Source organism: Gasterosteus aculeatus, chromosome 15 (assembly GCF_964276395.1).
Source record: "Gasterosteus aculeatus chromosome 15, fGasAcu3.hap1.1, whole genome shotgun sequence".
Lineage (NCBI taxonomy): Eukaryota > Metazoa > Chordata > Actinopteri > Perciformes > Gasterosteidae > Gasterosteus > Gasterosteus aculeatus.
In genome coordinates, this window is record NC_135703.1 from 13125398 (window position 1) to 13145556 (window position 20159).

Here is a 20159-nt window from a genome sequence, read left to right on the forward strand (position 1 = left end):
ACTCGACAACAGGCAAATCTTCCCTTTCCCTTCTTGGCAGTCCATTTTCTCTCTGACAAGCAGTTTTGAGGAGAGTCTGGGCCTCCGAGTACTAATTACAGGTCACCATGTCAGCTGAGAGGGGCGCTCCCTACTTTTAAACCAATGGCTGGCTTCATGAAAAGGGAGGACAGGGCTTTAGGGAGCAACATAAGGGGTCAGCTTTACAAGGAATTTGTCTTAATAAACATGGAGATGAGGCGTGCGTGTTCTCATTTGTTGTCATGTCACAGCTGGTGTCCACTCAGAGACTTTCATCTTATCTATCTGAGGTTGGCAGGACTTTAAAACGATGGCATCCCCTTGGATTCGGACATAGTTTTTCTAACTACTTACTGGATCATGAACGGTTCAATAGCCGGGATTTTATTAAACAGGAGTAAATTGTTGTCCTTTACAAAAAGAGAGCCAATTTGTAATAGTAGACATGTAGTGCATGTTATTGTGAATTCTCTTAGTTGGCTCTATTTAATGGCAACTCACATTTGATTTACAGTCTTGCCTTTTAGGCAATACAACTTTTACTTCTCATTACGTTCAAAGTCATCTTATGGTGGTCACATGTCTTATCATATCATATTATTGGGTATCTTATAACGGGGACTTAGTATCCTTCTTTTGTCCTTGTGAAACGATGTATTACACAGGTTACTACATTTTCATAATGGTACCAGTAAAAAAAATAGGGCATATAACAGCCCAACAGCAAGATAAACCGTTCGTAGCCTGCTAATAATGCGCAGGAATACGGGCGACGTCGTTACTATTTCGCACCGCCGACTTCCAAAATGAATGCAGGCGAGTCGGAGAGCAGCGCGGAGCGGAGGAATGGAATGAGAGGCAGCCGTGGGCGATACCAAGTGCAGGTTTCATTAAGGGGTGCACTCGCCTATTCTCGAGATTAACGGGCTTCAGCGCACACATTAATCGGGTAAAGTACATCACTGAATACCTCTTTATGCATGTATGCATGTATGCCTTGCTTGCAACTGCTTTGTATCCGATTTCCCGACACCCTGATTCATCTTCATGTCGCCCCCCCCCCTGCGGCCGAATCCAAACACCACGCATGTATTCCCATCCGCTCGTTACAGGCAGAGAATGCGGCTCCAGTCGAAGGCGGCAAGAAGGGCGACGCTTCGCACAAAGTTTTTAGGTCTTTCAAATCTGTGGATTTTTGTTCCTTCGGGTTTTTTTTGTTGTTGTAAGAACGCCAAAGTAACCTATTCGGATTAACAACTTGTAGAAGGAATAGTATGCTTTTCCATTAAAAAGGTGAGTCTCGCGTTACTCTTTTGAGGCTTTAATCCCGTTTGTTTCAAATCGTTCACACTCCGTTTACATGTTAAGTCGCTTTGCAGGATTTTTATGTAACATTTGTATCAGTTTTCAGGAATATATTTTTGAATAGTTTATAGCAGCTTCAGAGCAAAGTTGCTAGATTCACCAACGGGGATGCTGCCAGGACATTTCGCAAATATGAGTACGGGAAACCGAGTCCCCTTTTCCTGCTAATGCGGTCATTTTGTACTTAAGTTACTTCATGTGACACAAACATGCATAAAGCCTAATGGATTTACACTTTTCTTTCGACCATCTTTACGAACTTCATCCCGCACCTTTTGCTCCCAAAAACGACCCCGGAGCGCTCGTGGAAACGCGTATATGGGTTATTACACAGTATATTAGGTTATTACACAGTATATTAGGTTATTACACAGTATATTAGGTTATTACATAGTATATTAGGTTATTACACAGTATATTAGGTTATAGCATCGTGGCGCTGATATTGTAAGGGAACATGTCCTCCCATGTGATTGTCCCCTTGAGGACATGCACGGTGCTTGAATGCTTTATTAAAGGTTATGGAATCAGTTTGGGACTAAACCCCTTTAGTGTGAGATCACAACGCCTTTGCCCTCAAAGAGATGCGCGCCCTCCCCACTGATGTCAAGGATCAGACCTTCGGCCCTCCTCGGGGCTATTGCAGACGTTGTGCCTTGCTCAAGGGCACTTTGGCTGAGAGGATGCTTTCCTGCCTCGACGCGTGTTCCCTGAAGTCACTCATATATATAAGTCACAAAGAGGGTGGTGCGGATTTAGCAGCGTAATGTGATGCACTTTGCACACTGCATGGATGTTGCTGATGTTGTTGCCCAAATGAAATGAAAATAATTGGTCAACACAATCAGTCAAGGGAGTTTATTGCCTACACATGAGCCGTTCCCACAGCTTATGTGTGCGTGTGTGTGTGTGTGTAGAGGGGAGAAGAACAACAAGTTGTGTCTTTGTAATTGCGGCGTGTCCCTGTGTTGAAACAAAGTGAATGTGAGGGGGGAGGGAGGGGGGGGGGGGGGGTGGTGCAGGTGTTGTCCGGACAGGAAGGAAAGGCCAAAAGGAAACGCGTGAACAAAGATGGTTGGTATGTGTGCCGGTGACTCAATCAGATGCCTGATGGGATCGCCCACAATTGCACAAGGCAACCCCCCCTCCCCCCCACCTCCCTCCTTCCTCCTCCCCTGTCCCACTTAAAACCCATTGTGAGCAGGTCGGCGTCTTCTTTTAAATGCGCTTTCACTCAGGAGAACCCTCCGTGGCGCTGCTGGTTACGTGCACGTTTCAGCGAGTGCTGAGTCTGAAACCATCAGACCTCGTGGAGTGAATCCCTGGCCCGTGGGCTGGCGTTCCCCGATGCTGCAGTCACGGAGCTGAAGGAGGACGCCCCCCGGGGGGCTCCACGTAGGTAACTGGAGATACGCCCCTGTCGGTCCTTCTCCCTGCCTGACACACGCGCGCACGCTAGCTGGGGGATTTTCAGATGCCTCCAGGACGTTGTTTTGTAAGACGCTCGCTGCCAAATTTCCAAGGCGCAACGTGACGGGAAGCGGGGCAATGTGGCGGGGGAACGGCGGTGGAAGAACCTGGTGTTTCTGTGAGTGCACTTGTGCAGAGCATCAGCGCTGACGTTGCACGAGTCCTCACCTCCGTGTCTCCGGTGCACCAAAGGGGACACGAGAAAGAAAAGGGGTCAGTTCTCCCTGCATTTGTCTCCATTTCTCCTTTTTCCTTGGATCGTATTTTCTTTCCCCCCTTCTGCTTACTCGGCCTTCTTAGCGAAGCTTGAGTCCTTTCAAGGAAGTGGACCAGAGGGATTTAACCTGCCAGGATATTAACGGCTTATCTTGCACTTCTTACTTCAGCTCTTAGTGCTTCCTGTTGGATTTTTGGTCGATTTTGGCGGGATTGGTCGCATGTTGGCGGTTTAAAGACACAATGGATCAGTATATCACGTGCTGGAGTTTAGGAATAGCTTCGCCTCCTTTATATGTTAGTAAGTCAACTGTTTAAGGTCTTTTTGGATTGAAGGTGAACAATCAGGCCAAATTACGGACATAAGCTTTACTTTGTCTCTGCATTGGGCGACTTCAGTCCGTAAATAGAAGCAACTTTCTGCTCTAAAATAAAATTAAAATAAATACCAGTCTTTTGCTTCTCTTCAGGTTCGACGGTCACCAAACATCCACCAGTCCGTCCGATCCCCCACAACCCTTATTGTGTCTCTCAAAAGGGAAGAAAACCAAACAACGGGGTTTGTTTGGGGTTTGCTGTAATTGCAGCTCATCGTTTAACTCCGTCCCCGAAGGACGCTCGCTCGCTCGCAGCGGGCGTAATGGTCCGGTGGACGAGTCCGCGGCGCGTCGCGCTGCTCGTGCTCGGCCCGAGCCCGACAGCCGCCGCCGACTCTGTTCTAACACGCCGCGCAGTTCCGTCGGCTTGGCGCGTGCGCGTTCGCTCCACATGGAAGCCAGATGTTTTGGATGTTGAAATCATTTATTCCGTAGGAACCAAAGCTTAAGTTGTTCTTCTCTGAGCTTTGAACTTTGGTGCTCGAGCTCTCTGATACGTAGTTGTTACACAACTTAAATGTTTATTTAAGAAAAAGAGTCAATTAATATTTTAGGAAATGGTTTCCAATGATTTGGTTGAATAGCGTAATCATTTAGTTTGTGTGATTTTCTACAGCGTCATCGACGCAGCGCTGATTTCAAGTGCGATGGGACATATGAGCGTTCAGACCCTCACGGTACCCAGTGTCTCCACACCGCTGTGACACGTTTATCCTCCCGAGCAGCGGGTTCCACATCACATCTCACTCAACTCGCAGCCGGTGCCACACGTCTTCAACAAACGGCTCGGCCCGGTCGGTTGGCACAGCGTCCGGCGTGTCTGCGTTTGGAGGCTTGTCACCGAATGAGTTCATAGGTCTTATCGGAGACGATTCATCAAACTCCAGGCGCTCCGGCTTCTCAATCCGGACTCAGTCCTGAGAGAGAGCTCTTAAGAATTCCTTTCTAGCCTCCCCAGTGAATTCAGACCATGTGCATTTACGATGCGGGGTTGTTGCTCCGCCTGAGGCCCCCCCCCCCCCATTCCTCCTATTCATTGTGAATTATGTAACGCCATTACAGCGCCTTGGTGTGCTCGGGCCGGACCTGCAGGGGTTGATGAGCGCGTCGTTTGATGAAGGAGGACTAGAAGGCAGTTGCTCTTCAGATGTTGGATTTGTGTGAGCAAAGATACAGATTATACTATTATTCCCTCTGGATCTGAGTTGTGCATAATCACCATAATCCACATCCTGCATTTAAGCGTGCACATTGAGATTGGTTGTTAAAATCTGGTCGAGGTTTTCAGACTTTTATTTTAAAACAGAGCGTTTATCCTCCTTGTTGTTGTTGCTCAGTGGAAAAAGATAAATATCTGTTAGACGATCTGACGGCTGAGGGATCACGCGAATCAAGGGCCTAAATAGAGCTGTGTGTTTCCCCCTCCGCCTCTCCGATTAGGCTCAGGGGCTAAAAAGACACACACGGGGCATCCAGGTATTCATGGGGGAGAAGCTAAACACGCCTCCAGGCTCTATTAATATCAGCACGTCACAGTTATTCACTTACGCCATCTGTTGACAGCAGCCAAAGTCAAATGCGCGACAACCGTATCGGCTTTATTTGCCAAGGGAGTTCGCTTCCGGGACAGACGTCCCAAAGGGACGCCGCGATCCGAAATAGACCTTCAGGAGACCCACAAGTCATCGGCGCAGGCAGCCGAGCATGCCGCCCCGCGCTGGTGGCATTTCCTGTTTAGTTCCACGGCGAGGCTCCTCCGCGAGGCGGGCGAAGTGGAGGGCCGTCACTGTGAAGTCACGTGACCAATGCGACTTGGAGCTCACTCATTTCTCATCAGCTGAATAAACACGTCTCCTGGCAGCGAAGTGAGGGGGGGGGCGGGGTGATTCAGCTCCAGACGTTGGCACTATTTCTAAAAGCTGTGCCCTTTGAAAGGGCGCCGTTTAAATGTTTTAGCCACGTTGTGTCAGCGTCTGCAGCCCACGAAACAAGAACTTTACCACGACAGCTCCAGCTCATTATAATCCACGTTCAGGTGAAACCCAACATCTGGTGGTCCGGGCCCCAGATGAGGGTCTGAGGACGCTGTCTGTCAGGGAGGACGCAGGCTGGCGGTGCTGCCTGGTTGTGCGCGTCGGGAAATCAAAGGCCGCCATTGTTGGAATGAGAAGCAGATGTTAGTGAGGAATTCTCCTGACAGCAGCAGTTTTCTTTTTTTCATGCCCTTCGCCGCCTCGCTCCGTGTCCCTCGCTCCGTGTCCCTCGCTCCGTGTCCCTCGCTCCGTGTCCCCCGCTCCCTGTCCCTCGCTCCCTGTCCCTCGCTCCCTGTCCCTCGCTCCGTGTCGCTCGCTCCCTGTCCCTCGCTCCCTGTCCCTCGCTCCGTGTCGCTCGCTCCGTGTCCCCCGCTCCGTGTCCCCCGCTCCCTGTCCCTCGCTCCGTGTCCCCCGCTCCGTGTCCCTCGCTCCGTGTCCCTCGCTCCGTGTCCCTCGCTCCTGCTTTCTCTCGCCTCCTTCTCCCTCTCAGCCGGCACCTGAAGCTGTTCTTCTTCCGTCCCCTTTTTTCGCTCTTTTCGGGGGGGGGGGTTCCAGCGTTGCAACAGTCGGACTCTCCCCACCCTCTGATGTCAACGGAGGTGGGAAAGAATGAGGAAGGGGGGGTGGGGGGGGTGCAGTTGTGACAGAGGCCTCTGTCTGTTTCCCAGAGTGGGATTTGGTGGCTCTGAGGTTTGCCACGTTGACAGAATGGCTGTCGGAAAAAAAAGGTCGTGAGGAAGAATACGGCTGCTCTTTGTGCGTGTAGATGGACTTTAGTGTTGCATCACACTTTGCACAACAGAGAAGTGTGTGTGTGTGTGTGTGTGTGTGTGTGTGTGGACAGCAGCAGTAATTTCATTACCCGGCCCTCTCCTCCCTCACTCAGTGTGGACGACAACCCACACTTTGCTTCCACGGCGGACATTCGCTGTGTGGCGCTGCGTCACGCTCGGGGGGCAGACGTGACACCATCGACCTTGAGTCCCATCAGCGCCGATGACGCGCGCAGCCGTGCGCTTCCACCGCCAGCAGCCAGCCGTGTAGTAAACGGGTGGGACGTGTGCGTAAGGACTCGTGTGCGTAAGGACTCGTGTTACTGGCGCAAAATGCAATACGATATGAATCCCGCTGAGCGCCGTTCGCTTTTCTCCCGGGGGAGATTAAACTAGTACGCAGATCTGTTCTAAAAATGCCTTAAAATATAAGAAAAGGACAAACTTTTCTTCACATTCCTCCCTTTGCCAGGCAAACCGTGAGAAAGACACATCTCGCTGAGCTGCGTTCCTCCTGCACACCACCATCACTTTGACCTGAGGTATAATATATTCCATACAGAAGGCACATTAACCAGCTTTAAAAGGAACTTCTCTCTGCTGTGAGACGGGGGTTTGATGAGGATGATCAAGCAGAGACGAGGCGCTGAAGTCAGTTGCCTTATTTTTCTCTGCTTGACACCATCAGAACATTCTGCATCTGTCCGCCTCTCGCCGACGAAGAGGAGAACAGACGCACCTCCCTTCCTGGCACTGCGACATGCGGTCGCCGCGAGGGTACTTGTGCGTCCCATGTACGCAGCGTACTGCGCGTGTGCCTCCAGTGCAGCCGGTCGGGGCTCGTCGGTGGACGTCCATCGACCGGCGTTAACGAGAACTGATGCTGCGTGTCGACGGCGTGTGTGTCCCACAGTGCTCCCCGTCTCTGCTGCAACAAAGCAGTGTTACGCGGCGACAGCAACGGGCACTCGTGTGTACTCGCACTGCGCGTGAGGTCCAAGCATCAGCATCACTGCTCACAATTGAGTGATTCTGAAGTTTTCACTTTGCTGTTTACTCTCCTGGTTCGTGAAGGCAAACGATGTTTGACTTCATGTCTCATGCAGCGGCTGGATACGGCCTCACTGCAGGTAACCTGAACTCCTTGTGGCTAAAGCGCTTCGCAAAAAAACCCTCCTCAACTGTTCTCTACGCTGCGAATAAACCAGCGACTCTCCGTTTCAAAGGCAAATGGGCTTCTCGCTCCCCAACGCGGTCCGTCCCGTCTGCTTAGAATGACAACACTGCGTGACTCTCACTGGGAAGAAGTGATCATCTAGATTGATTGTTCTTTTACGGTCTTTTGTCCGGCCTGAGACTTCTCACACGTCCTCAGGCTCAGTTCATGCTGGGAGCTACAAGCTGCAGCTGGTACAGGTGTGTGTGTGTGTGTGTGTGTGTGTGTGTGTGTGTGTGTGTGTGTGTTAGAGAGAGAGGGAGGCATGTAGTTAGTAGAAAACAACGCTTTTATGTGACAGAAGCATAAGCGGAACTTTTTTTAACCCGACTTGTTCTAAGATGAAGTCAAAAGTGTTAAAGCAAAAAGCCAGTGTGCAGATTTTCTTTCACATACTTTAATTGTAACGGATTTCCTTTTGTGTAAAAGTAAGCATTGCTTTGAAAACAATACAAGCCCAAGAGATGATGATGGATGTAAAGGGACATTCTAAATGCTCGCAGTTCCCAAACACAAAGCCACAGTTTGACTGCTCGCAGCAGACTGTGAAGAATTCAAATCCAACAAAAGCCCGTCAACAGAAGTGATCGCTTCGACTCAAACCAAAGCCCGGATGAACACGTGGAGCCGTTTGGTTTACAGAGTCACACCCGACATCTACAGCAGAGGCGTCCTCACAGCTGTAAAGCTCGGTAAACACTGGTTGTCTTTAGCTGCTTTTCGGTCCCGTTCAAGTCCCCTGAAGTTAAAGTTGAATGTGATTGAAAGTGGCCCCTCGGCGTCTGTTTCCGTCAGCTGCATTTCCACCAGACAGATGTTCATCCGGGCCGACGCCCCCCCCCCACCCCCCCCCGAAACGATGAACCATGAACACAAACGCCTCCCATCCTTTGTCTCGTCACCGCACGTCCTCACAAGCTTTGTCCTCTCTGCCGTGTCTCCCCAGCGGCTGACCGCGGCCGCCCATGCTCCGCCCCGCGAGCGCCGCTTGGCCCGCCGAGCCCCCAGGCGCTGGTGAGTGCGCGCCGGGCCGCAGCTGAAGCAGAGGTAGCGGCGCCCGGCGGTCATCAGAGGGCTCGGAGCCCCCCGGCGGCAGGTCGGAGGGGGCCGGTTGTTCCTGTTCCCCCGAGCCACACGAAGATGAACAGACTGCACTTCCACAACAACAAAACCATGCAGGACCGCCGCTGCGTCTGCGTCTTTTTGCCCAACGACGACACGCTCGACGTCATCGTCAACGTGAGTGCGAACGCGGGCGACGTTCACAGCGACGCTGCTCAGCTCGACGCTTTCCCGTGGCTGTGAAAAGTTCAAGAAATAGACTTTTTTGCTTTTTTTTAAAAATGACCACAGCATAAAACCACAGCCTGCCATTTCTAAAATGTGTTTTTTGTATGATTTATTATAAAATAAGCCAACTAGCTCGTCCCCCGGTCAGCCGTGTGTTAACGCTAAGCTAAGCATTGGAAATGATAAAGATAATAAATTGTGCTCGGTGTTTCTTGGCTGCTGCTACCGTCCCTTTGTTTATTTAATCTATTAACATAAACAGCTGTTTGATTTGTTTTCATTCTATGACAACGGCTCCGTATTAGATTTTCCATCTAGGTTCACTGAAAGACATCTTGTGGTGTAGAACAACGTGAGAAACATGTAAATAATATAATGGATTGACCTCCTCTCTCCCTCAGGTGAAGACCTTGTGCCAGGAGCTGTTGGTCCAGGTGTGTGACCTGCTGAGGCTGAAGGACTGTCACCTGTTCGGACTCAGCGTCATCCAGAGTGAGACTCGTCGTTATGGCAGAACGAGTTGATCTATAATTTAGCCTGTTTAGCCCCTCAACTGAGCACAGCAGCCCCTTATTGTCTGTGTGTGGATAAATGTCATCACCACGTGTCATCAAGTGCACGCCGCCCGCTCGCTTGTGTCATCCAAGCGCGGGCGAGCGAGCGCAGGAAGGCGGAGCAACGGGGGGCCCCGTTAAAAACACACTCAGGCCCGTAACTCAGCCGAGAGGACAGGAATCCATCCATCTCTCACCTGCACGTCGCCACGACCGGCTCGCATTGTGCAACCAGGCCGCGCTTGTTTTTGCAGCGACGGGGCGGCGCGGGCCGCGCTCACACAATGAGTCGGCGCGTCCCACGCCACGGCGAGGCAGGCCGGCGGGGGAGGGGGGGGGGGGGGGGGGGGGGTTCAGTCAGCTGGCCTGCAGGCGAGCCAATGACGGGCCCGGCGGGCCGGTTGAGCCGGAGCCAACGGGTCTGATTGTGGGACATTCCTCAAGTGTTTGTCTGAACGGCGTGAAATCCCAAAGGCAAACAGAGGCCACCCACTCACAGCGGGTCTATTCTCTCAGTGGCTCACAAACTCTCAACTCTGCGTCTCTGTAAATTGACAGATTATTCTATTCCTTTTGGGGGAAATAGACACATTGCTGTCAGTTACCTTGAATCAAGACGCCATAGTTGGGTTTAAGCTGCCTTCCTAAACGTTTAAAAAAGTTCATTTCTTTCTAAACCCACTGATGCTTTTCAACGGGTTTTCAATGCACAGAAACTGCGAGTCGTCACACGAGCAGATCAACAGATTAACGCCTGAAACCACGAGGAGCATCAGACACTGAGCGTACAAAGGGATGTGCGGACAGAAGCTGTGCTGCATGCACACGAACGCACCTTCAGCACCTGACGTGTTCCCCTCCTCCTCTGACAGATAATGAACACATCTATATGGAGCTGGATCAGAAAATATCCAAGTACTGCCCCAAAGAATGGAAGAGAGAGGCCAGCAAGGTGAGACATGGATTATTGACTTGCAGTCCGACACTTTTAACAGTGAGAAGAGGAGCTTAAGTCTCCAATGTTAAGCAGCGACCGTCGGTAGTGGATGACTTAACTTCCCAGCCGGAGCCGCAAAGCGAAGGATTTAAGACTACAAAGGTTGTTTGTATTTCTGTGCTGATGTTACAACTCTTGAATATTCAACAGCAGAAAACAACTCAGCGATACCAAACATGCAGAGACCATTTGAACTTTGGGAGTTGAGGATGTAGACTGATGATTTCTGCTGATATAAATGTTAAATTCTTTCTATTCTAGATGATAAACAGGGATTTCCACTCGCTTCTTTTCCAGGGCATAGACCAGTTCGGGCCTCCGATGATCATTCACTTCAGAGCTCAGTACTACGTTGAGAACGGGAGGTTAATCAGGCAAGTAAAGCCCCCCGAGCTCTCGCATCAAGTAGTTTAACACCAGTTAACCTACAACCCGCTTCATTCCTGCTTTGCTTTCTTCTCGTGCACCGCAGTGACCGGGCGGCCAGGTACTATTACTACTGGCACTTGAGGAAGCAGGTGCTGCTCTCACAGTGCATCCAAAGGGAGGAGGCCTACTTCCTGCTGGCAGCCTTCGCCCTGCAGGCCGACCTGGGCAACTTCAAGCGTAACAAGCACTTTGGGAAGTACTTTGAACCTGAAGCCTACTTCCCTTCATGGGTGAGTGTGTCCGACAAGTACCGTGAGTGTGTGTGTGTGTGTGTGTGTGTGTGTGTGTGTGGCCGACCATCATCCTGCTCGTTCATTTCACTTTCGGTTCACAGCAACCCACATCTGGATCCTTGAGTTTTCATCTGTTATTCTTTAGCCGGGATCAACAAGTAGACCTTTCATTTGCCACCGATGTCAATTTCAACATTTAATGTGTTCTTCTCAAACCCGAAAGGCAGAACCTTTTTTGACTCGCCGCTTACAGACAACACGTCATTAAGTAAAATGCATCAAAAGTGTCTTTGTTAGTCCTTCTAAGGATCCAGCAATCGCCACCTGGTTTCTACAGAAGCTTCAGGATTGGGAGTTTTAATGAGCTGTAGCTGTTTAATTCTAGTGTTAGGAAGTTAAAATAGATCTTAATTTGCTCCCTAATATTGCGTGTTCGCTCTATGGAAATTTTTTTCCAACCAACACGACACAAATCAAAGAAAATCAATTGTTTATGATACATAACTGGTGCGCAAGAAGCTTAAACGTTGTGTTATGTACGAGAATCATAAAGTATTAGATATCCTCCATTAGTAAATCCTCCTGTGGTGAGTCAGTCTGATACAGAGATGCACTTAAGAAGGTCTCGGCCACAAACACACACACAAACCCACGCACACACAAACCCACGCGCACACACACACACACACACATCTTTGACTGAGAAGCTGGAGTCCAGTGAAGGCCGCCCTGCGTCGTGTGCAGGATCCGCAGCCACCTCCCATTAATCACCGGGCATGTGGGCCAGTGCGAACTGGGACGCGTGTTTATTCCCGTCCCTGCAAGGAGCACACGCTGTTGTTGTGAACTGCTGAGACTGACGTTTGGCTCCGCCCCCTGTGGCTGGGAGCGCCGCGCCCCGTCTGCCCGCCTCTCTCTTCCTGTAATTAGCCCCCACTGCCTCCTTATCGCCGCTGCAAGCCGCCGGGGGGACAGGAAGCGGCCGCCCCGCTGTGAATCTCCCTTCGATGTAGGTGCTTAGAGAGCGTTCTCACAAAATCCCGGCAAAAGCCGCAAAGCTCGTTCCCGCCGGGCGCCTCTCCCCTCTCGCCTCTCCGGGGCGACATCTGTTTTCCCACGCGGCAGAAGCTTCATGGAGTTGTTGACTGACCCTCCCCCCCCCCACATCTCCCCTCCCGCTCAGGTGATAACCAAGCGGGGCCGCGAGTACATCCTGAGGCACATCCCCAACATGCACAAGGACCAGTTTGCCCTCACGGCTTCGGAGGCGCACCTCAAGTACATCAAGGAATGTGCCCACCTGGACGACGTCACTGTCCACTACTACCGGCTGTACAAGGTGGGAGGAGCGCGGCCGCGTGTTCTTCTGGTCTGTCAAGTGACGTGCGCGATATATATGTATTTGATCTTATATTCTTCTGCAGGACAAGAAGGAAGTGGAGGCATCTCTTACTTTGGGACTGACTTTACGTGGTATCCAAATATTCCAGGTAATTCAAGTTTCTTACGTAACATTGTAATACGGGTGGATGAAATCCAGCGTTCTGATTGGTTGAGAGTAAGTCACTGGGTGTGCACTATGCAGCGATAATGTACAGTACCTGTTCACATTGACCCGAGCGTTCCGGGTCACTGCGCAGATGTTGCGCGACCGTTAGTTTAGACCGTTAACGTATATTAAGCATGAAATAAATCATTTGGGATTTTCGGAGCTCTCCTTAAAATCTAAATCTTACTGTACTGGAGGATAACTTACTGTTTTCCTACAACTCTTAGAGACAAATATGGAAGAAATAATACGTCTAAACAGTTTTTGCTGAGCTCACGTGTATTGATTGATTTCTCGTGCTTCTGTGTTGAAGAATGTCGGGTCTGTGCGGCAACTCCTGTACGACTTCCCCTGGACCAACGTGGGAAAACTGGTATTTGTGGTGAGTCAGATGCACCGGTGCGACTTCTTATGACCCAGTTTGTTGTTTTTACTCATTCCGGCGATGACGAGCCCAAGCGTCTCCTGGCTTGTGGCGGTGTTTTTTGATCCTGCCCACGGTGGTGGAAATTTTTACGCCCCGGCTCCCTTTCTCCACGCGGCTGTTTCATCTCCTCTGCAACTAATCGGGGATTTAGGAAGACTTTCCTTGCGCACACAGAAACACACACAGGCAGAATCTGTATATTTTATCCATAACTTTGCACACTGTGTTCAGCGTAATATCACCGGTGTCCCTCTGCCGTTTAAAGGACTCCCTGTTAAATGGTGTGACGTGCGCTCTGAGCTGAGCACAGCCGTCGGTTTGAGTCCGTTATATATAGTGTAAGCTCACTACGTGTCTGCTTCACAATCCAAAGAGCTCCTTATCGCTTATCAAGCAAGTTTAATGCTCTTTATTCATAAGCAATGGAAGGGACTTAATAAGCAGGTTTCCTGACTGCAGCGCCCCGTCGTCCCTGCAGGCATTTGTGGTCGTCTCCGGCTTCACATTGGTGCAGAACAACCGTCGCGTCTGCAACACGCTGGGGTCTGCAGCGCTGCGAGAGTGAGCCGCTGTGGTTTCACCGCGGCCGCCGAGGGCCTCTGGCGGGCCGCGTCCCGCCCTTCTTCTGAATAACAGGCCTTCTGCTCCAACCCCACCCAGCAGTCACGTCACCCAACACCGCTGCCACCACGGCCGAGCGGGCCGGCAGCGCAGGCGAGGGGCGGAGGGGCGGGTGGGTCAATAAACACCAGATGTTGCGATGGTTTCAGGGGGGTTTTCCATCGGGGGATGTTTGGCCGCGACGACTTCGGCTCGCCATTTTAAACCCGAGGTTGAAGCGAAGGACGAGATGCGGGTTCCGTGCAGAAAAAGCCGCGCCTCCACGAGCTCGCGAGGGTTTCCAGTCGCACCGGACGCTGGAATGAAGCACGCGTCCTCGTGCCCAGTGACGGATGTTCTGAGGCTCGACCTCGCCAGCGGCCGCGCTGCATTATTCTGGTCTTTTTAACGGATGTCGGATTGGAAGGGGAGGTCTCAATGTGTGTGGCCCTTTAGGGAGGTCTCGATGGAGGGGAAAGTGATCCAGCTGTCCAAAGCAGAGTGTAGATGGAGTGACCATGTGTACTACATGACACAAGAAACCTTTCTAAGTGGCGTCGCAACGCCTTTTAATAGCCTGCCACTCAACGCAGGTCTGCTGTATTTGTTACATGTTTGAATCTTAAACCAGACGGGAGAATTACTTATGTGAGCATTACAGATGCTGTGCTTACAGCTCAATGTCCGTAACATCTGGCCCTGATTGGAATTTGGCGTATGTGAGTCTTCTTTGTTTGTTTGGTTGTCAAGCAACAATTTTTTTTTTTTGACACATCTGTTTAGATTTTTGGAGTCAGCAACTGACTAACTTTTGCCCTTTTAACCTTTAATCATATTGGCAAAATCAGTGAAATATATACAATTTCTTTTTTTCTTTTTTATTTTGAGAACACCAAGGCCCATCAACATTGTTCTTTTATCCCTGGAAACTTCTCCTCCATCCTTTATATAGGCATGTTTGGTTCACAAACATTCAAAACATAGCAATGTCCTAAAACATTTTCAGTACAAACCACATGGCCGGTTACGACAACATTCTGAATAGTGAAACTTATCCTGAGAATAACAACATAAAAACACAAACCAGCCGAGGGTACAAAGAGGTCAGATCACCAGGGGCGGCACAGATGTCCTCCCTCACACTCTCTCTTTTACTGGTGACCACCAGAAGCTGCAGAGAGGCAGTTTGAGGTCGAAAACAAACACTCAACTCTACTTTCCCACAGAGAGTTTTTCAGCCTCATGGCTTCCTCTTACTGGGAGAAAATGACATTATATAGACAAGCCACTGTCAAAGCCGGCTGTTTTTTATGACAACACAGAGCTGATTACGTATGATATCCTTGAACAGGCCTTAAAGCTGGTTCTTTGTCTGGTTGTACAAAGAAGGAAGCCCAGTCGTGTGGTTGGAATAGTTGCATTTTTCCTACAGCCTTAAACCCACCTTTGAAAATCCAGTTCCTCACAGAAGTGTTTATCGGACTGCGGAGAGACAGCTGCTGTCGGGTCGAGCCGTTGCCAAACAGCGTGGGGTGGAAGTGCGAAACCACCATTTTAGATCTTCCTTGCCGCCGGCTCTCCCTGGAAAACGCTCCGCTTCAGTCTGCGCTGGAAGAAGTGAAGAACAAGCAAACGGAGCGATTGTTCCATTGTGTTTGGACGCGGGACAGTTTTGAAGAACAGACCTCCTCCCCTGAGGGTCGAGGCCTGTGTGGCTCATCGGGTCCCAATCCTCACTGGAAGATCCACATTCCTATTTCACAACTCAACTTATATTGGCGGCCGCTATGATCACCGGTACCGCGGGCCATTTGGTACCGGACTGCACAGGAACCTCTTGGTCGGGGAGCGCTGCCGTAATTGTCATCTTTCCCCTCCCGTTTTCCGCAGGGGAAGAAGTTTGAGATCCTCCCCGACGGCCTGCCCTCGGCGCGTAAACTCATCTACTACACAGGTTGCCCCCTGCGCTCTCGCCACCTCCTGCAGCTGCTCAGCAACAGCCACCGGCTCTACATGAACCTGCAGCCCGTTCTCAAACAAGTCCGCCGGCTGGAGGAGAACGAAGGTGGGTTCCTGCATTTTGATGTTGTTCTTGCATTTCATGTCACCGTCAAAGTTTTACACTTCAAGTTGTTGGTTTAAGCTCAAACAGAGGATGGATCAATGTTTTCCTGCAGTCAAACGTAACCCTTTGTACGGTTTGCGCTCTGTTGTTTGTACAAACAGAACCACAGAGACACTGCGTGTCAATCATTGGTATTTAGGGGCTCGGTTTAGTCTGATCCAGACGAGAGGATTGTTAAGATAATATTAGAAACGGTTCGCTCATTAAATGTCTACTGTGAACTCCGTCTGATCCGACGGCAGACAAGAAGCAGTACCGGGAGTCGTACATCAGCGATGCTCTGGAACTGGACATGGACCAGCTGGACAAGCGTTCCCGGGCCAGCGGCAGCAGCGCAGGGAGCATGTCTCACCACAAGCGGCTGTCCCGCCACTCCACCACCAGCCACGGCAGCTCGCACACCTCCGGCATCGAGGCGGACAGCTTCAGGGCCTCGGGTCAAGCGCCGCACAGGCCCCTGCGGACCTGCAGCTCGTCCACGACCAGCCACGGCAGCTCGCACACCTCCGGCATCGAGAGCAGCGGCAAGGAGCGGATGCTGGACGATGACGGTAAGAGCGCGGCGTTCGTGTTGTTTTTGTTTTCCACCCCCCCGGGGGAGGAAAATACGACGGGAGCTATGAAACACCTTTGTGGTGAGTTGTAACAACTCATTTGTGTCTCTCAGAGATCGAGATGCTGGTGGACGACCCCAAAGACTACGAGGAGCTTCATGAGATGGTTCTGGACCAGGAGCTGTGCATCCACATCACCGAGGACATGTTGACCATGTCGCCCGATCCGACCAACGGATACTCAGGTACCATCACGACTCCATGTTTCTGCTCTGCTTTACACTGTGACTCTACCACCACGGGAGAGTCAAAGCCGTCGCGTGCAGACGACCACAGAAGTGAAGATGAACAGCTGCGTTTCATCTCCGTGGCTGAATCTTCTGCTGCGTTCTTCCCAGGACTGATAGTGAAAGACGTCGGCTCCTCCACCTCCAGCTCCTCTGAGACGGTCGTCAAGATGAGAGGACAGAGCATCGAGTCTCTGCCGCAGGTAACCCAACACCAGCATGTGCCTCTGTGGCTTAAATGCTGCATGGTAATTAAGCAATAAGGTACTGTATGTATGTATGTATGTTACAGGTCAAAGGCGTTGACCTTTGACCTGTAACATCATTGGCGATAAAGTAAAGCCTTGAGTACCTTATTGCTTTCATAATACAGATGCCTCATAGTTCATAGTGACGGAGTTAATCCCAGCAGCACTTCAGAGTAAAGGTGGAGGCGGCTCCGACTGCGTCTCTTTCCCTCCGTGACGTTTGCATTTCACGCCTGCAGCTTCTTTCGTAACATTTGATCTGTCGGCTCTCCGCCCGCAGACGTCTGCGTGCAGGAAGCCTCAGTCTTCCACCGACCGACACAGCCAGTCTCTGGACGACGTCCGGCTCTACCAGAAGGACTGCCTGCATTGGGCGGAGCTCTGCCAGGACACCGCCCACAGCTACACGTTCGGCTGCGCCCAGGAGCTGAGCGACGGAGGAGGAGGAGGAGGCGGCGGCGGCGGCGGCTGTCAGGGCCTCGCCGACCAGCGCGCCGGCATGCTGGGCGAGCAGCACCCGTTTCCCATCAAGAGAACCAACAAGTACTTCTCCCTGGATCTGTCCGGCGAGGAGGTGCCCGAGTTTGTGGTGTGACAGCGAGGAAACAAGGCGAGGGGCCCTCTCGCCCCCCCGGAGTAGAGAGGCTTCAGCCCTCGGGGGGAAGGAGAGGCGAGCGAAGGAGAACACTGACAACAAGTCGGCTGGCCGAACAACACACGTGATAGTAAAGGAACAAACGTGGGGGGGTCATGCGGAAAAAAGGGACCTTGAGGAAAGTGACGCTCGCCTCAAAGAAACCTGCATCCATGCAGGGATCAAAACGACATTGTCATTCAAATCCTCCGAACTGGTTTTCAAGAACCACACGTTGTGTCCGCCTGCGTAATGAACTGCGCTACAGACTGTGTGTGTGTGTGTGTGTGTGTGTGCGCGTGCGTGCGTGCGTGCGTGCGTGCGTGTGTGTGTGTGTGTGTGTGTGTGTGTGCGTGCAGGAACTCGTGCACAGAGTTCAGCAAACGAGCAGCAAATCAAACGTTGAACACAGAAGACAAATATCACTCTGAGCGACGAACCAAAGACAAGAAATGGAAATGAACTCCGACTCTTTCTCGCTGCGTAGCCATGACGACAAACATTTCAAAGGGAGGGAGGAGAAACCCGTAATACTTTGGGAGGGTTCAGCCTTGTTTTTAATTCTTCCAAGCAACTTCATTTGACCTCAACAAGAAGTGCAGTGTGCCAACTCCCATGACCCCCCCACAATGTGCCTTCATCACATTATGCAGGTGGCAAAGCGCCGCCGTGACAATCACACTCCCCCATCGTCATTTCCTAAGACGAAAATACTCCATGGATTCCATTCATTGTTTTTGACTGTCGCCCACCTCGAGGCGGTTATTCCCATTCTTAAAGACTTTGATTTCTAGCCGAAGCCCGGGCGCGTCTCCCGGGAGGAATGAGGTCGGGTGGGTTCCGACGTGTCGTGACCTGCGTCGAGTCTGCAGCCGCAGAAGCTTCCCTGTAATCTGAACTGAAAATGGAGGCCGGTTGGCTGCCGGCCAAAACGTGAGAGACATTTTAAAGCATTCATGTGCGTCTCCCTTTCTGCTCAGTTGTCTTTCTTGTCTCTCTTGTTGACTTCTGTTTAATTTCACGGATCTTTTTTTAAACTGGAATTTCATTTTTTATTTTCCATCCTCTCGTTTTAGCCGATATTTCATTACTCGTTGTATTTTCGTTTGAGCTGTCCAGGCTTGTGTATGTTGAGCAGTTGTGGTTGATGTCCACCAGTATTACAAGCAAATATACGTGACAGTATTAAGGACGGGTGATGTTGGTGGGACTGAACAAGAGGTACTGGTTTTATCTTTAATCTCACACTAAGATCAGGAAGTGAAGCCTGTTGTAGCTGACTGGGTGTTGAGTTGCAGGCTCTTATTTCACAACAGGAGGTTGTTGCAGGTTAAAACAACCAACCGCTTTCCTTTTTGTTATTAAGAATTCTTGCGGCTCAGTAATCAATCATGTTTTTTTAAAGATTCATCCCCAATATGTGTAACTGCTCTGTGTTAAAAACAAGACTCTTCTCTTTTCTGAATCATGAGGAAAACATCACCATCATCCCACAATTACTGTCTCATTTCAACATTGTTTCTCAAGAGGATTTGATGTTCAATCAGGTTCAACACGTAACTTCAAGTGGTGAACACTGCAAATTTAAGCAATTGTAACAAAATCCACATAATTATCGAATTGTACTTTTGTTAAGATCAAAGAAACAAGATGCGAGCAGATCACGAGTGGGCTGATTGTTGTGTTGTTTGGTGGATTGCGTTTCCTTGCTGGCTGGCTGTTCCCTGCTCTTTATGCTAAGCTAAGCTAACGGGCGGCTGCTGGTGGCTTCACATTCACCACAATCTTCTCTCTTAGCTCTTTTAGCGTTTTGAAGTTTAAATGATTCACTGGTCACTGTGGTTTCATCCATGAGCCACATCGCTATGCAAACACACAGTTCTCAATACAATACATTACAAAAGCAACTGATCAAGGTGAGAAACACACATTTATGTATCATGTACACACAAGTTGAAACCGCTACGTTTTCTTTCACTGATTTAAGCTTGTAACTATTTCTTGTCATTAATGAAAAAGCTCAAGTCATATTCAGATGGACAAAGGTGTTTGTTATATCAAAAGAGCATGTGTTCGGATGCCGTCATGACCCGTGTCCTTTAAAGTCTTCATAAGTGGTTCTAACTTCCTTTTCTGACTTCCAATACCTGGTCGTACTTACTTAGTAAAGAACCTGTATGTCTGTGTCCACAATCCTTTCTGTGAAAGGAAGGAAGATATTAAAGCTTTTTCTGTCGCCTCTGTCAAAGACGTCGTAACCGCGGCCCCCTGACTTCACCTCAGCAACCACATCTGTCGCAGCCAATCATACGGCGAAGTTCGGCACATTCGTGGCCTGCTGCCTTTCCTACCGTGGAGACGTGGTGCCCGAAGATGGCAACTTGATGCAACGAATGCCGCCGCACCGGCGTCGAAGTGGGCGTCAACTACCAGCCTGCCACTGTGGTTCACGGAGGAGACCTGGCCATGGGGAGCAAGATATAAATAATAATAAATAAACAAATACGTTTTCTGTTTTGTGACTTAATTCTGCACATTCTACATTCTCATTAAACATAAAATGTCTTAGATAAAGATAAAAGGTGAATCATTTCACACACCAATGAAAGGCTCGTGAGAATGTCGGCAGTGATTTGACAGTCATTTCAAAGATGACTGATCCACTCGGCTACGGCTAATCTCCTTCAAAAATGTAGTCAACTGATCACGTCAGTGTTTGTTTTTCAGAGGTTTGAAGTCATGTGTGACTAATTAAAAACCC

The 20159-nt window shown here is 50.2% G+C and overlaps 1 protein-coding gene across 6 annotated transcripts; it reads left to right on the plus strand.

Annotated features, from left to right (window-relative positions):
* The first annotated feature begins 1104 nt into the window (after nt 1-1104).
* frmd6 (FERM domain containing 6) lies at nt 1105-19906 on the plus strand. 6 transcript variants are annotated; one of them, XR_013452795.1, is made up of 15 exons: nt 1105-1314; nt 8418-8710; nt 9163-9253; nt 10188-10267; nt 10610-10686; nt 10785-10971; nt 12158-12313; nt 12399-12464; nt 12837-12905; nt 15441-15615; nt 15918-16226; nt 16343-16474; nt 16628-16719; nt 17045-18331; nt 19648-19906. XR_013452795.1 is itself a non-coding variant. In XM_078089752.1 (14 exons), the coding sequence occupies exons 2-14, from the start codon at nt 8612-8614 to the stop codon at nt 17357-17359; spliced, it is 1848 nt and encodes a 615-aa protein (XP_077945878.1). In that variant the 5' UTR covers nt 1105-1314; nt 8418-8611; the 3' UTR covers nt 17360-19906. The 6 variants fall into 6 exon arrangements, 4 of the variants coding, with proteins under 4 accessions (XP_077945878.1, XP_077945877.1, XP_077945881.1 ...); XR_013452794.1 differs by having other exon boundaries at nt 1127-1314; nt 10574-10686; XM_078089752.1 differs by having other exon boundaries at nt 17045-19906.
* The last annotated feature ends 253 nt before the right edge of the window (nt 19907-20159 follow it).

Bases quoted from the DNA above. Each gene is read 5' to 3' on its own strand.
- frmd6 (XM_078089751.1), top strand. From the start codon at position 8,612: ATGAACAGACTGCACTTCCACAACAACAAAACCATGCAGGACCGCCGC. The intron at 10,687-10,784 runs GCAAGTAAAGCC...CGTGCACCGCAG, and splicing joins GAGAACGGGAGGTTAATCAG to TGACCGGGCGGCCAGGTACT. The intron at 16,720-17,044 runs GTAACCCAACAC...CTCCGCCCGCAG, and splicing joins GCATCGAGTCTCTGCCGCAG to ACGTCTGCGTGCAGGAAGCC.